This window comes from Podarcis muralis, chromosome Z, assembly GCF_964188315.1.
Source record: "Podarcis muralis chromosome Z, rPodMur119.hap1.1, whole genome shotgun sequence".
In the NCBI taxonomy this organism is placed as follows: domain Eukaryota; kingdom Metazoa; phylum Chordata; class Lepidosauria; order Squamata; family Lacertidae; genus Podarcis; species Podarcis muralis.
In genome coordinates, this window is record NC_135673.1 from 9,877,676 (window position 1) to 9,895,363 (window position 17,688).

At 45.0% G+C, this 17,688-nt stretch overlaps 1 protein-coding gene across 7 annotated transcripts in view; it reads left to right on the top strand.

The window, feature by feature from the left end:
- Window positions 1–11,261: 11,261 nt before the first annotated feature.
- The window catches only part of CAMSAP1 (calmodulin regulated spectrin associated protein 1), a 42,252-nt gene continuing 35,825 nt past the window's right edge, over window positions 11,262–17,688 (top strand). For 2 of the 7 annotated variants that reach the window (XM_028715898.2, XM_028715896.2), the window contains exons 1-2: window positions 11,595–12,087; window positions 14,285–14,447. In XM_028715898.2, the coding sequence (XP_028571731.2) occupies window positions 14,285–14,447 (163 nt within the window). In that variant the 5' untranslated portion in view covers window positions 11,595–12,087. Of the gene's footprint in view, window positions 11,357–11,593; window positions 12,088–12,281; window positions 12,304–12,493; window positions 12,540–14,284; window positions 14,448–17,688 lie in introns of those variants that run through there. The other 5 variants (XM_028715893.2, XM_028715890.2, XM_028715899.2 and 2 more) reach the window with 5 other exon arrangements.

Here is a 17,688-nt window from a genome sequence, read left to right on the forward strand (position 1 = left end):
GCGACAATGAAAGTAACTAGTTATGTAAATGTTTACATCTTGCATATATAGGAAGTCTGGCAATGTGTTCGCATTATTTACCGTATTTATCCTACAAAACTTATGCATTTCTTGACTGTAGTAAAACCCCAAAGCGGTTTACAAGAAGAACAACCATATAAATTATTTAAAATATTAATATTAAATATTATTTAATATTTTAAATATTAACATTAAAATACAAAACAAGAACAGAAAACACGTGAATGTTTTTGCCTGGTGTATAAAAACATGCAGTGAAGGTGCCAGGCAAACGTCACTGGGGAGAGAATTCCATAAACGGGGAGCCACTGCAGAAAAGGCCCATTCTCATATTGCCACCCTCCGGACTTCTTCTGGGGAGGGCACACAAGGTCAGGCCTCAGATGGCGATCAAATAACAGTTAAACTAATTATTTGAAACTTACAATGCTTAATATGGAAACAATCTTTTAATAAAAAATAAAATTAAAAACAATGGAAGGAGGGACGGATTTCAGAAGGGGTTTGAATATAGCAGATTGTCAGATGTCACTATGCTACACAGCAAAAGCAATCTCCCTCACACCATTTCCAGGCATTCTCAATACAGTCAGGGCTTTTTTTCAGCCGGAACTCACTCAGTTCCGGCACCTCTCAGGTGGGTGCCATTGCTATTCTAAGAGAAGGTAGGAGGCGTTCATGGTGAGTTCCGGCACCTCATTTTCTAGAAAAATGGCACTGTATACAGCATTGTTCTATTTTGACTTGCTATTGGTGACGATATTTTTAATGTAATTTTTGTGGGTTTCCCACCATGCTGAGCAATCCTAGCCAGACAGGCATATGCCCTGTGTCAGTTAAGCAGTATCCCAATTGCTCCTGGCTGGGGCAGCATAGATATCTCTTAATCGTAGAATTGGAAGGGACTGTAAGGGTCATCTAGTCCAACCCGCTGCATTGCAGGAATCTTTTGCGCAACATGGGGTTGGAACCCACGACCCTGAGATTAAGAGTCTCATATTCTACCAACTGAGCTATGCAGATATATCCCTTTGCACCCTTTCACTGACTTCTATGTGATGCCTTGTGGGCTGTGTTCACATCATATGCATATAGCACCCACCTAGCCCCTCTAGGAATATTGGAAACTGTAATTTACCCTTCACAGAGCTACCATTCCCAGTACCTTTAACAAAACTACAGTTCCCAGAATTCTTTGAGGGGGAATGTACAGTGTGTGCACTTTTGGAGGACCACTGAATAAAGAGAGCTAGGATGAAGCATTACTTTTTCCATTGGGATAGTCGCTCCATTCCCTCAGTCATTTTGAATATATTTGGATAAAGAACCATCAGAAGGGAGAGTATCAGAGGCCTTAAAGTCACCCATCTGCAGTCAACTCTAAAGAACAATCTGAGCAGGTACACAGATCACCTGCTCACTGCCTTGTCAACTGTCTATTTTTACTTTCATTCTAGTCATTATCACTTCTTTTTTTAAAAAAGAAAGAAAGGTGCCAGGACTCACGATGAAATTGTTACATTAAGTGCCACACTTTTAACATTTGGGGCAGGGGGGAAGGATGCTGGTACAGCGTACTCTTGAGTAAAAGGTAAAGGGACCCCTGACCGTTAGGTCCAGTCGCAGACAACTCTGGGGTTGCGATGCTCGCTTTATTGGTTGAGGGAGCCAGCACGACTAAGCCGCTTCTGGCTAACCAGAGCAGCGCACAGAAATGCCATTTACCTTCCCGCCGGAGTGGTACCTATTTATCTACTTGCACTTGACGTGCTTTTGAACTGCTAGTTTGGCAGGAGCAGGGACCGAGCAACGGGAGCTCACCCCGTCGCGGGTATTTGAACCGCCAACCTTCTGATCGGCAAGCCCTAGGCTCTGTGGATTAGACCACAGCGCCACCCATGGTACTCTTGAGTACCCCGGGGGGGGGGGAAAGCACTACTCATTGTTTCTAAATTTGCATCTTATTTACACATAATTTAGCACATGCAGACTTTATGCAAATCTCTCTTTTTGGGGGTGTCATGTCTAAGCGACCACCCTTGATGCACTCCTCTCTATTCCACCAAGGCCCCTTTTAGGCTTTGTAGAATCACCAGTGCACAACATCACGTCTGACCATTGGCCTAGAACAAAGTGGAGCACGCCAGGCATCTGGGATGACACTGAGGACAAAGCACATTTCAGGCACAATGAGGTGGGGAGAGTGGTTTTCCTCGTGACACAGAGGGGCTGGGGAAGGGAAGGCCTCTAGAAATATTAATAATCCTTCTTTCAAAGTCTGTTTAACAAGTGATTTATGCCTAGTGAGATTACCTTCGTTGTAACTGGTTTTCAGCGCTATATCTTCCTTCCTTCCTTCCTTCGTGTCTGTGTGCAAATTAGGAGCACTAATAAATATTTCATGGCAAAATTCACAAATTAGGAGACTTGGATACAATAGATTGCTGTGCCTCTCCTCTCTCCCCCTGCCCCACTTTTTTTCTTTCGACCCAGAGGGCAGGCGTGTTGGATTGATGAGCCCTTCCACTGAACCAGACGGCTGCTCAGCTCATTTGGAAATGGGGGGAGGGGGGCAGTCCAGACAACACAGTATCACTCCCTGCTTCTCCTTTGGTGTTTTATGTAGCTCTTTTACTCTTCTTTGGAAATGTTATGAAATGACATTGCCTTGTGTAATTCAGCCAGTAAGAATCGGTGGTCTGTTGTTCTGTATTATTCACATGGCACCTTTGATTCAATAGACACACAGGTAAGGGTGCCATAGCTGACCTGGAGTCTCCAGGTTTGCCTGCCTCCCTCCAGGCGGCAGGTGGATGGCTGCAAATTACTGCATAGACCCTGCTTTAGGGAGGTCTGCTCCTTCCCATCTCCCAATTAACCTCATTTGTTAGTCTTTGTGTTTTTGTGTGTGCAGATAGCATGCCCTCGGTGACTGTTGTTAATGCTTAATGTGCCATGCTGAACGACATCACCGGTGGCTGCTCCATGACATCACCAGGGGTCGCCCCAAGACGTTGCTTTGGTGGTGGTGGGACAACCACGTTGAGTCCCCCTCCCCACAATCAATTGGTCAATACATTTTATGAAATATAATCACTGGGGCCAGCCCTCCGTCTCAAGTCTGAGTCCCTGAAATCTCAGGCTCTGGAATGCACCTTTCCTGGCAATCTTACACACAGGTGTGGATGGGTATGGTGGGCCAAATGTGGCCCTCCAGGCCTACCTGGCCATCAGGACTACCCCAGGACATGTCCCTTGCAGTCCCTGCTCTGTGCCCCCCCCCCCGCACTGGCTGCCTCAACAGGAAGTAAACAAAACCTGATTGCAAGCATCATTCCCCCCACTCACCACTCCCAGCAACAGGCATTCAGAGGCATACTGCCTTCAACAGTGGAGGCAGAGCATAGCCATTGTGGCTAGTAGCAACCGATAGCTTTATTCTCCATGAATTTGTCTAATCCTGGTATACTGATGTGGCACATTTTCCTCCAAGCAGCAAATTGCAGTTGCTTGGGGGGGGGGGAGAGTGTGTTGTTTTAATAAGGAAAGTAGCATGAAAGGGAAAGGGTAGACACCCCCACTCATGTTGCTTTGATTATAATCTAGTTTGTGGTTACTTTGGGGCCACTATTCTTTTTTTCCCCTGAAAGACTCTTATCACAACCCTCCTACATCACATCTACTTTCACCATCACGTGCAACATTCAAATACATCCCATACTATTAATACATTCACTCACTTAAAGTGCAGGCCCTCCATCTCCTTTAATGAATTATTTTGTGTGTGTGAAGGTCATGGGGAAGAAGTGAATGACCAGCACTTCCAAGTACAGTGGTACCTCAGGTTAAGAACTTTATTCGTTCTGGAGGTCTGTTCTTAACCTGGAACTGTTCTTAACCTGAGGTACCACTTTAGCTAATGGGGACTCCTGCTGCCGCCACGGCGCAATTTCTGTTCTTATCTTGAAGCAAAGTTCTTAACCTGAAGCACTATTTCTGGGTTAGCGGAGTCTGTAACCTGAAGCGTCTGTAACCTGAAGCGTCTGTAACCTGAGGTACCACTGTATACTGCCTACTTTCTTCTCCACTGAACCCCTTCCCACTAATATTGTATACCCCCATCTTCCCTTGGGCCTCATTTGCTGATGACATTTTTAAATTTCTGAACAGTTGATATGTCATTTAACATTTTGTAACACCTCAGCAACTCAGCCAGGTAGATAGTGCTGGGAAAGAACTCTGCTTGAAACCTTGGAAAGCTGATGTCCAGAGTAGACAACACTGGACTAGATGGAGAGAAAAGTGTGACATGATGCAAGGTAGCGTCATGTGAGACTGCTCTTAAAAACTGTATTTTACCTCTCTCCGTTTCCTCATATGCCAAGATTTGGTGGGTTGACAAAAATAAATATTTCCCTGCACACTGTATATGTGTCCTGCACTTTAATCCAGTCCTTCATCCACCTGTGGCTTGTGCTAACACAGTGGCAGCAGTGTCCCCGTTTGACAAGTGTAACAAGTCTGTCCTGTTAACACTCCCTGTCACTTGTAATCCCATTACAAAAGTGTCCCAGGTCAAGTTTCTTACATCGAGGAGTGTCACTTAAAGGTTAGGGCACAGAGCAGGGGGTAAGGACCTTTTGTGGCCTGGGGCCACACTCCCTTCTGAGCAACCTCTTTGAGGCCACATGACAGTGGCGGGTGGGACCAGATGCAAAAGTAGGTGGAACAACAAATGTAAATTTAAACTTTGCAGAGGTTAGTTTCCGCACCCATCCACCTACACATCCCTAGTCTCCAGCCAGGCGAGCAAAACTGAAACTGCTAACTTAGATGGCTTTAAAAGAGGATTAGACAAATTCATGGAGCAAAGAGTTATCAATGGCTACTGGCCAATGTGGCTCTGCTCTCTTTCCATAGTTGGAGGCGGCAATGGCTCTGAATATTAGTTGCGGGAGACCACGTGAGGACAGAGTGCTCTTGTGTTCGGGTCCTGCTTGTGGGTTTGCCATCAGCATCTAGTTGGCCACTGTGGGAACAGGATGCTGGCCATTGATCTGGTCCAGCAAGCTCTTCTTATGAACAGCTGTGCCTGCCCAGCTACTCAAAAGGAGAGCATGGGATGTGGGTCAATTGTTGAATCAATGGTTGGACAACGTGGTGACAGTGACAGGTAAGGCTGTTTGTCACTGAGCTCTGTAGTCTGTTCTAGTTTTACTTTGTTTTTGTTTTTTAATATATATATTTTTATTGGGGTTTTTTAACATATCATTTCCAACAATCATATAACATACCGTAACTTCATATCTTTTTTTTTAAAAAAATGATTTTTATTAGTATTTTCCACACAACACGAAAGATATCAAAATATAACAATACACAACACACAAAAATCAACATTCGAAAACTAATATTCTTGCAATATTTCAAATAATCCTCCTTACAAAGCTTCTTGCAGTCCTACTAGCGTAATCTGTTCGTTACCATTACTTTTCAAATAGTTCATATATTTACTTCAGTCTTCTAAGAATCTCTGGTCCCGCAGATTTCAAACACTTCCTGTTAAGTTGTCTAATTATGCATAGTCCATCAATTTCATCCGCCATCATTCTTTCGTCGGTAATTCTTCTTGCTTCCATTTTTGTGCCAAACTTTTTATTTTGAATAGTTTTAAAGTTTTAAAGACAGTTGGCTCAGTAGTTAATTGCTACATACAGTCAAGGAGCATATCTGCCTCTATCACGGTGCTGTGCCATGCCTTATAAACTTGAAACTTGTATATCTTTGCTGGGATGCTGTGCTGATTTCTTAAAGGAAACCTTTAAACCTACCAGTTGTCGGAATATTCTAGAAGAAACTTGAAAATGGTCTTGAATATGTTGTTAGGCAATGGAATATATGTGTGTGTGACCAGTGTAAAGTTTTGTAAATAATAAAGACTCTGAGAAACAGAACCAAATGGTGTTTATTCCTGCAATGGGAATTTCACTAAGAGATAGCTGGAATGCTGCTGCTGCTATAAAGAAGTAAAAGATGCAGGAAGAAGAAGAAGAAGTGTTTGGATTTGATATCCCGCCTTTCACTCCCCTTCAGGAGTCTCAAAGCGGCTAACAATCTCCTTTCCCTTCCTCCCCCACAACAAACACTCTGTGAGGTGAGTGGGGCTGAGAGACTTCAGAGAAGTGTGACTGGCCCAAGGTCACCCAGCAGCTGCATGTGGAGGAGCGGAGACGCGAACCCGGTTCCCCAGATTACGTGACTACCGCTCTTAACCACTACACCACACTGGCTCTCTTTTCTGTAAAAGGAACTCTGCTGCAGAAAGAAATGAAAACCCAAGAGTAGATACAGCGGTACCTCTGGATGCGAACGGGATCCGTTCTGGAGCCCCGTTCGCATCCTGAAGCGAACGCAACTCGTGTCTGTGTGTGCACAATTCGCCGCTTCCGCACATGCGCGTGACGTCATTTTGAGTGTCTGCACATACGCGAGCAGCAAAAACCGGAAGTAACATGTTCCGTTACTTCCAGGTCGCCGCGGAGCGTAACCTGAAAATGCTCAACCTGAAATGACTTCAACCCAAGGTATGACTGTACTTACGCACCAACAGTTATGAGTTAGAAGGGGAGAGCTATGACAAGGATTCTCCCTAAGACCACCCCCCCCAACCAGGCCCAGCTTTGCACCCTAATTCAGTGTTTTTGCCTGTCTGGTATATCTGTTTGAACTCTGATGCTTCTAGCTTACCTGTATGGAGAAGAGAGAGGGGTGTGAGAGCACGTGTGGAAGCAAGCTTACTGTACAAGGGTAACTTTGGCAACAACTGCTGGGCAGATCTGAAACAGGGTCCACCAGTTGCTGACCTCTCCTTTTGGGCATTAACTGTTTTCTCTCAGCCAAATTCTTTTTTCTCTGTAAAATGCAGGCGAAATCCTCAGAAGGCATTTGGCTGGGGCACAGGAAATAAATTTGGGCCACACTTTCAGAAATAATGGCTAGCAACCAGTGAAGTAACAAACTCTAGCTCTTCTTTCTCTAGGGAAGAGAAGGCAGAGCCTGTGTGGTATAGTGATTAGAGTGTTGAACTGTGATCTGGGAGACCTGGGTTCAAATCCCACACCTGACCATGAAGCTCACTGGATCACCTTGGACCAGTAACTGCATCTCATCCTAACCTACCTCACAAGGTGGTTGTGAGGATGGAATGGGGAGGGGGAGAAATGTGTACACCATATTGAGCTCCTTGGAGGAAGTAAGGCAATACTACTATTACTACAACTACTACTACTACTACTACTACTACTACTACTACTACTACTGTACTAATAATACATCTGGAATGTTGTCTTCATCTGCAGACAGTTTGCTGCTTCGCTCAAAACCTCTGCCACAGTATCCTTGTGAGAAGCTGGTGACAAGGGATCCCTGTAGCTTGTGAGCTGTGGTGCTGGAGTGTGGCGTAATCAACACTCATTGCTCCAGTTGAGAAATATTGACGGCTTTCCCTCCACCTCTTATGACGTCACACTGGGAAGCTGTTGTCGGAGCTGTTGCCATGGGGACACTAGCAATGCTACTGTGCTTGCTGGCATCTGTCATGCTCCTCTCGGTCTTTTGTGTGACTCAGGGAATGCATGCTGCTAGACAGCCCCCCACCCTCCCTTGCCCCGTAACACACATCACTGGGCAGCTTGGCAGAAGGACATCAGTGATTCAGAAGGTCACTTGGATTGTGCAGTTCCAAAGCTTGCACAGGAGAGGCCCAGGGAAAGAATGTAATACATGGGGTGGGGTGGGCATTGGGAAGAACATAGATGAACCTTGCTGGATCAAACCAAAGTGCCAGCATCCTGTTCTCACAGTAACAACCAGGTGTGCCAATGGGAAGCCTGCAAGAAAGAACTGAGTGCAACAGTGCTCTCCCCACTTAGGAACAAAGGAAGGTGCCTTCCACCAGGTCAGACCTTGATCAATGTAGCTCAGTATTGTCTATACTGACTGGTGGCGGCAGCAGCAAGTCTCCAGGGCTTCAGGCAGGGGACATGCAATAGCCCATCTAGTCCAGCATCCTGTACGTTTATTTTGTGTGTCCTGATTCTTCCAATGTTCAGCTTCATTGGATAATGATAAAGAACCACCAGAAGAGAGAACACCAGGGACCCTTAAGCTGTCCATCAGCAGCTAGTATCCGACAGCAGACTAAGAAGACACACACTTCGCTTGGACCTTCCCACTATGTGTATGTCTGTTTACATTGAAGTATTTATAAATCTGCATCTAAATGCGAACGTCAGAACCTGCACTTTATGTCAAACACTTCCTTTGGTGACATTTAAGCTGCCAGCTGAGATGCACTCATTCCTACCGACTATGGCCTCTCTAAAGCTCTGTTACTCTATGATTCTGCAGAGCCACCAGTGTGCAACATCATGTACAGGATGCACCCCTGACCAGTGGCCTTGAACAAAGCAGAGTACACCAGACATTGAGGATGACATTCAGGACAAAACACATTTCATACTGTCTTGTGTGCAATGATGTGGCAAGTTCTTAGCACCTGGATAGCAGACAGCAAGCTTAGGTCACCTGTGTGCAGTCTTTCCCACCATGTATATTTCTTATTCAGAGTTATTACTTCTAAATTTGCATATCCACATATAAATTAGCATATGCAAATTGGTGTCTTCTTTTGGGGTGTTGCATTTTCTCTTTTATTTATTTTTTTGGCCATGCATAAGTGGCCATTGAGCTACTAGTTGGCTAGGGCAGGGGAGATTCAGTGCGCAGTAAGTATGGTCTCATGAAATGTGAGCCACAAATTTCACACATCTGTAGATTTAGGATCCCTCCATACTGGTGTTTTGTTTGTTTCCTTTTTAAACAGCTGTATTCCGCAGCATGCCAAGGGTGTTGCATTAATGGTGGAATTATACTGAACTGTCTGCACATCATTCTGTTTTATTAGCTGTCCTGTAATGTATTCCCAATGTTACTGCATTACTGTTGTCTGGAGGGGCACCTTTATGCTACAGCACAATAAAAACACCCCTGTCCCAACACATTTATGATATATAAACCGTTACATGATTTCAGCAGGAGGTTACAGTGTGTACAGCAACCGGAAATGAAGCTGTATGTCAGCCCCAAAACACTTGCAGGCACAAGCAGTATTGAAAGCTGCCCAATACCATCTTAAGTACATATTGTCATGTATGCACCATAAAAAGCACACCTCAAGGGGCCCTTTAAAAAAAAAAAACTTGAATTCCCCCCATATTTGTTTGTTTTGAATAGAGAGGTGGAATAGAGAGGTGGAATCTATACATCTTTATTCTAATTGCAGCTTAAATTGTGCAATGGCTCCACCCCTCTTTCCTCTCAAGGGATTGTTCACCATACCTAGGGTAAACCCACTGAAATTAATGGACCCGGCTAACCACAAGACCTGTTGAATTCAAAGGGATTTGCTTCCAGGTAAATAAGGTTGGGACTGAAGCCTAACTCAGTGGATCTTGTCCAATGCTTTTTTTCTGGGGGGACGCAGGGGGTATGCATATCCCTAAACATTTTGTGAATCTTAAGTTTGGCCTCATTGAGGGGCAGTATTTCAATATGAATAGGAAAATGAGAGTACCCCTAAACATTTTTTTTTATTAGAAAAAAAGCACTGGTCTTTCTTGTCTGAGTAGAACTTAGTTGGGTACACTTCACGTTTTCCTATTTTCTCTTTGCCAAATTTAAATAAAATACTCTGTGTGGGTGGAACCATGGCATATATATGATATACAAAGGAAATTTTTAATTCCGTTGTTACCTTGGTAACATATTTTTAACATATGGATGTGTGTGCATGTATACACTCCGCTCCCCCACAATATAATGGTTGTGCCCGGTTCATTTAGCAATCTGCCCTTCAGGAAGAAAGATCAGATTAACATCCCAAGGAATACGACAGTCATTATAACGCAATTATCAGACGGAACCAGGAATGGCTCTGGCGATATAACACAGTTATCCATAATTGCTTCATTCATAGAGACTGCCTCCTTCCATATGCCCTATTATGATACCTGAGAATGCCTTCATTTTGATACAATTTATGCATTGGACTCTTTCTTTAAAACAAAAAACAATGGCTACTTTCATTTTAAAAATACATACAATTAAAAATGCATACAACTGCAATTGCAATAATTATTTTTACCTGAAAGGAGGGGTTGCAGTTGAAAGAAATTTAACTGTGCAATCCTATACCTGTCTCCTCAGAAGTAAGCCCACTGAAATTCAGTAGAGACTGCCCTGCTCCTATATAAGGGGGTTTAGGTCTGCAGCCTGAATGATATTTAGGATTGCCTTACCTATTTCTTTGCATGTTTTAATTTCATTTCAGTATAACATGAAAGAGTCCCAATTATCCGTAAGCTTGGAATATCTATTGTCCTAACAGTCTTAGAAAGGGAGTAATTTTCATCATTCTCAAAGTATGTCAGGAATTTTGAAGCCAGTCACCCATTGCAGGATTTCTTCTAATGAATATCCAAGCCATGATAAGCATGCTGTTTATCAAACACTGACCCTACTTTTAAATATATTCTTCCCAGCTAAAAAACTTCACGTCCTAAGGGGACCATTTCTGTTGTTCTCTCTTGAAAATTCTAACAAAAACCTTGATGAAACATTACATATTTGCATATGTGTCTAAGCCAGAGGTGGGGAACCTGTGGAGGGTCAGTTCCTGCTGCCTAGTCCAAGCATTGCGGTTCATCTCCAAAGGACTGTCTGCTGTCTTTGAGAACGGGCATATTTGTGATATTAACTAGGGCCTTTACGCTGGTGGCATCCTAGGCATGGGCGTAGCTAGGATTCTTGTGGAGCCCCCCCCCCGGCTTTTATGGGGGGGAGCAGAGCATCAGATTTGTATTGATTTTGATTGATTGTGGGGGCAGCTGCTCTCCCCCCCCCCCGCGTTACACCCATCCATGATCCTGGGCGCATCGTTTGCGGCATTCAATGGAGGGCCTCCTCTCAATGCTGCAAAGCTACCCAAGGCTGTTCGCGTGCACGCGTGTGCCCAGGCTCTCAAGCTGAGGTATGCAACACCAGCAGCCTGCATGGTCGTCCTGACTTCGCTTGAGCAGAAGCTTCTGTGCTTTCTGCTCAGTCTTTACCATACAGGCTTCCGACACCCTTGGCCTCAGTGACAGATCTGGGTAGCTGCATGCTACAGTCCACTGTCCTCAGCAGCAGCAGCAGCAGCAGCAGCCTACCTTGCAGATCACAACCCAACCCAGGAGGCGGGTGACCCTGATGTATTAGCTTTCTCCTCTGACTCCAGGTAAGCTAACCCTTAGTAGCAGAGCACCCCCACCTTCTCTCTGCCAGCTAATCAACCCTTAGCTGTAGAGACACCCCCTCCCCCCGAGCGCGTACACCCACTCTCTCCCCCCCCCTGTTTCCGGGCGCGCGCGCGCGCGCATTAAAGATACCGAAGCGCGGCTCGCGGACAGAACGTAGCGGGAGTCAGGGGGGGGGGGCGGCGGCGGGGGAGAGAAAGGAGCTCCGCGGCACGCGCACGCGCATTTCCTCCCTCCCTCTTTCTCTCTCTCTCTCACACACACACACACTCAACCCTCTACACCTACTTCACCTGGCGAGCGGGCGCATGCGCGCCCTCATTCTTCTCCTCCGTTTATCTAGGCGCGCGAGCCTCGCGGGTGCGCGTCCTCTCCCCCCCCTCTTCCTCCGGTCTCGTCCCCCCCCCCTCCAGTCTCCCCCGCCCCCTCAGCCGAGCCAGGCTGAGCTGAGGCGACAGAGGCAGCCCGCCCGCCCGCCCGTCTGCCCACCAGACCAGACCAGCCCTGCCTTGCCTTGCCCTGCCCATCGGGGGTAGGTGGGTGCGGGGGTTACCCCTTGCCGTTGCCGCCGCGAGGCCTTGGGCCCTGGGCGCGGCCGACGTGGTAGTGGTGGGGGCTCCGACGACGCGGGAGTGGTGAGGCGGCGGCGGCGGTTGGGGAGCTCGGCCCGGCGTTGGCATGAGGTAGCTGCGGCTCGGAAGGAGAAAAAAAGGTGAGGGGGCGCACGGCAGATGATGGCGGGGGGCGGGCAGCAGCGGGGGGGCGGCATGATTTGGGTCTGTCAGAACTGAGGGACGAAGAGGGAGCGCAGTGGCGGCCGCGGCGGCTTGTATGAGGGACACACGGCGTGTGGGCGGGGGGAGCGGAGAGCTGACATCTTGGACGGAAGGGCTCTGCGGGGAGGGGGGCCTGGCTGTTTTTGAGCCGGGTGTGTTATTGTGTTCTAACCTGTGTTATCATCGCGAGTGAGCGACTGAGGATGAGCAGGGATTGGGGCGTGTTCGGTGTGTGGGGTGGGCGGGCCAGGATCTTTTTATGTTTTTTTTTTTGGCAGGGTGGGGGGTTGGGCGGGAGGAGGAGGGGAGAAATCTGGTTACGTTGCTTGTGGTTATGAAGAGTTGTGGGGTATCTGGGAGCGGGCGGCAGACGAGCTTGTGGGTAGAGGTAAAGCCTGGGCCTGGGGGTTTGCCCGGTTGTTGTGCGCATGGGAGAGAGCCATGGATCTTATTGCCGTGTTGTGACGGGTGGGAATTTGGGGGGGGGGGAGGAGCTGGGGTGTGGTGGGGGTCTGGGTATTTGTGCGTGGAAGTAACAGGTCATGGGGAAATCGTAGAAAAGTATAGGTTGGGGGATCAGGATTGGGTGTCTGTGTGGGTGTTTTATCAATAATAACAAATCTACATTATGATAAGAGTAGCAGGCGTTGAGGGGCAGTGGCTTGGACAGCAGGAGGCTGATTGAGGGACGGGGTGGGCCAAAGGGGGGGGGGTGTTGATTATTGTGTGGGGGGTGTGGTAGACTAATAGGAGCTACAAGGGGAGAGGCAGTAGATTGAGATGTAAGTGTGGGAAGTTTGGGCAAGGACTGGGTGTGTTGAGGGGCAGAAACTGGAAGATCAGGAGAGATGGGCTGCGAAGAGAATGAGGAAAAGGTTGAGGCCAGTATTGCAGTACATGGTGGAAGGGAGTCATCTTAATATAGGAAAGCATAGGATATTAAACAGTAGTGTTGCTGTCTTAATCACCATTAATGTCATATTGTGCTGTGTTTATTGTCCATGCTATTTATTACAAAAATGAATTGTCTGATGGGTGTCAGGTTCATGGATATGTGTAAGGCAGTGTCTGCTGTGAAAAGAGACTGGGCTGTTAAGGATCTTTGTGTGTGTTTTTGTGCGGGGAGGTGAAAGTGACATTATGGGGTGAGAACTGGAGCAGAAGCAGGGGGAACAGAAGTTTATGGGCTACTAAGGGAGATGTGGAAATGTATTGGGGAGAGGTTAAGGCAATAGGCAGCACTGGGTTAAATACTCCTACACACATATATAGTTACTGGGTAGAGTGGGAAAAGAACTGAAGGCAACTGAAAAAAGCTAGGGAGATATTTGGAAAAGGGAGAGGCGGGTGAGACAGCAAAAAGGAAGATGTGACAGATGAGGAAGACGGTGCTGAAGGGATGTCCTTTGTTGTCTTTGTTGGGGAGCAGCACTCTGCCTGGAAAAGATAGGCTGAGGCACCTTTTGTTTGCTACCTTGGCCCTGGCATGTGCCAGAGTGTGCTGGTGAAGAAGGGTAAGGAAGATGTTGGTGGAAGGACCTTTCTGTTCTGCCCTCTCCCTTTATCCTCTTGCCTGCAGGGTGTCTGGTGCTTCTGTTCATCTCAGCTAACCGATCATCCTTCTTAGGAGTAGGATGAAGGAAAGAGATGAGGCTATGACAAGAATGGGAAACCCTAGGCCTTCTGCCTTCTGTTGCCTTCATTCCCTGCTGTGCCTCCTTCATTTCAATTGTTAGAGAAATCATATGAGAACAGGTTTTTGCTTCCAGCAATTTGCCTGGTACCTGTCTGTATTGTTAGGCTGTTAACATGCTGGAGAGGTGTCTGGAGCAAGACTATGACTACAAGTGTGATTTGTATGTTCCCTTTCATATTGTAGGGCTGAAAGAGTAGCTTTAGCATGTTCTCTCTCATATATATATATATATATATATATATATATATATTGCAGCATCAAATGAATATTAGAAGGGGGAAAGAATTCAGACTGAGATTTACTGTAATTGCAGAGCAAACCATAGCAATAAAAAACCTCCAGTGCTTCTGGGACTACAGAATTTGTACTTGCTACTGTACATATGAACCTATTATGTGTATGAGTGCTAGACTGGGTTTCTTTTATTTTTGTTTCAGATGGCGGATGTTGATGTTTGTGCTGGTGGGGATAGCACCAGAAGAAAAATGGATGCTCTAGCAGATAGTGCAGCTGAGATCGTTCCGTTGGAGCTCTATGATTCAGCTCGAGCAAAAATAGCTGCTAATCTACAATGGATCTGTGCTAAAGCCTATGGAATAGGTAAAAATCCCCATTGAGTGATTATTCTTTTATCTCTCCCCTTTTGCTTTCCCCCTGTCTTGCTCTCTCAGCTGTTAAATGGATTTGAAATGATCTGTGTTTTACATATCAATCATGTGCCAAACCGATTTGCCTGCTTGCCCTATTCCCATGTTTTTAGATCCCAGGATATTAATAAGTGCTTGCTAGGAACCTTGTCAGTGTACATACCTTTTCCTCATTGTGAATGGTTTGTAGAAGTGTATATAACTGTGTTTTTGTTTTTGTTTCATGAAATAGTGCTCTCTCACACAGAACCTAGACTTACAAAGGCTGAGCTCTTGAAGGCCCTTAAATCCTTATTATTGTGTGATTCATTCTGGCAATCCTGTAGATCCTTGCTGCTACCTTTTTATGGAGCATAGTTGAATAGAGAATAAGAATCTTGTGGCTTCTGTATCATATTGTAGATATTTCACTCATCTATTTTTTAACCAAGGCTGCTGTATTCTAGAACATAGCAGTGAGGCAGCATTCATTTCTTTGCATAACATTGTGGGTAATGAATATAAATAGATGGGATAGAAAAAAATCTTGTTTGAAACTTTAGTTTTATTTCTACAGTCTTCTGAAGCACTATTGCCATCCAGTGTGTTGTATTAAAGTAGATTCTGCTTCGTCTACTTTGAGTTCTTGGTTTTTGTCATTTGTGCCAGGATTTTGGCTTCATATCGGTATTATACTTTTAACTGAAACAAAATGTAGCATGTAGAAAATTAGATAGCCCTGTTAATCTGACTAATTTGCCAAACTCTAATATGCTTAATGGATTAACATTAGCTTGTGTTGTGTTAGTGCTAAGTAATACACTGTATTCCTGCAATCACATGGCTTTGGTTTGTTTTCAGCTTTTAGAATGGGGATGATTGTTCATGTGGCACAGCAAAATTAGGAGCTTTGAGCAAGTTTTTGGTTCACTTCTTCTGTTTATGAAAGTATACTATAATTTCAATAAGCAGCAAAGTCAAATAATATTCTATCATAGCACAAGCTGTAACTGCAGTTTAAAAATTATAACTGGACACTAAGGTAAATATCTACAATTTCATTTTTGTGGGTTTTTGAATTAGCTTATTTTGGTAAAAAAATAGTATGTGCAGCCACTAACTGGTCTACTTTGTGTAGAGCAAATTTGTTGCATGGCCTGTGTTTGTTTAAAACCTCCATGGGAACTAGGCTTGGGCAGTCATGTGTGATGGCAAGTTCTAGACATATCCATGCTTGGCTTCAATATTAATGTCAGATTCCCTTAATTGATTTCCTCACCTTTAAAAAAGTATACTAATTCTGTAAACAAGTATAGAGATTAGGCTAATATTCCTGTGTTTTGCATATGAAACCAGCCATAAGCAGGTTAATATCTTAAAATTTCAGTGTTATCCTCTAATACAAATGAGAAGCCTTCCAGTCCTTCTAGTCCTTAAATGACTTGGATTGCTTCTCAGAATACCTGGTAGTAATACAGTGTTGCCTCAAAATGAGCATACCTGTCAAAAATGTCAATTGTATACAAGGCATATTCATCTGATTTCATATATGCTTACTTGTCAAAAATGTCAATTGTATTCAAGGCATATTCATCTAATTTCATATATGCTTCATCTCATCTAACTTATTTGTAAGGCATGGGTTCTGCTTATGCTGGAGAGCACAGTTGTTCTGTGTCGCAAAGGGCATTAGCACTTGGTGGGGGTGAAAGGAAGGAGATGGAAATATGTAAAACTTGGCCAGTGCTAAAGGTCTTCGTAAGTGCCTCATTCTGTACAAACTTCATTTGTATGCAATGTCATCTTCAGGTGAGGCCTTACTTCAGTTTCCTTAAGTATTTGAAGCCAGTTTTATCATTTCCCTTGAAGCTGAACCTTCTCTTTGGTGGTGCCTTTCCTGTGGAGCACCTCAAGAGAGGCCTATTCTGCTGAAGCTTTTAGTATAAATTCAAATATATTTAATACGGTCAATGACCAGCAAGCAAAAGCTTTTAGTATATCTGACAAAACGAAAACATTTCTGCTGTCTTTTGGGAGATAAAATTGACCTGTGTCTTGATAATGGTGGTGTTTCCATTTTAGTTGTTAAGTTTTATGGAGTTTTAAGTTGTTTTGATTGGTTCTCTCTTATTGCAGCTTAAACTGCTTTGCATTACTAATATTTAAATTTGTAAGGCATTTTAGAAGGAGCTTTTCACTGCAATAGGTAGTATATAAGAGCCCCACCCCCCAAAATCAGTAAAGTGGTACCTCGGTTTTTGAATGTAATCCGTTCCGGAAGACTGTTCCAGTTCTTAAACGTTCGAAAACAGAAAACTCAGTAGCCAACAGCTAGGCCTCAGGATCTTGCACTCAGCAGAAGCCACGTGGCATGTTCAACTTCTGAGGCATGTTCGAAAACTGAAGCATTTACTTCCGGGTTAACGGCGTTCGAAAACCAAAATGTTCGTCAATGGAGAACCACTGGACTACATTGTACTCTTTGAAAGCACCTGAAACACTTTAGTTCTATATCTCAACTAAAATGTGAGGCTTAAGTTTAGTTTAATTTAGGTTGATCCCTTCTAATAAATTATAGAATCACAGAATTGTAGAATTGGAAGAGACCCCAAAGGGAGCTAGTTCAACCCCTTACAATGCAGAAATCTCAACTAAGGCACCCATGATAGATGATCATCCAACCTCTGCTTAAAAACCTCCAAAGAAGAAGAGTTCACCACCTCCCAAGGGAATTTGTTTCACTGTCAAACAGCCCTCACAGTCAGAATGTTCTTCCTGATGTTTAGTCAGAATCTTCTTTCTTGTAACTTGAAGCCCTTGATTTGGGTCCTATCCTCTAGAGCAGGGGTCTGCAACCCGCGGCTCCGGAGCCGCATGTGGCTCTTTTACACCTTTGCTGTGGCTCCGGGGCGGATACTAGCGAGGGGAGGAGGCGCATTGTGCGCCCCCACACTCCCCACTGTGGCGGGCGCTGTACTGGCTGTGACGTCGCATGGGGGCAGTGCGTGCGTTAGTCACGCACCGTCCCGACGTCACCTTCCCACCCGCTGTCAGATCAGAGGGTAGTGGCGCGCATGCTTTAAATGTCGCAATGGTTTTGCAGCTCCCAGGTTTTTTTTCCTTCGGAAACGGGTCCTAGTGGCTCTTTTTGTCTTAAAGGTTGCAGACCCCTGCTCTAGAGCAGAAGAATAATTATGAAATTAATTAGTTAATTA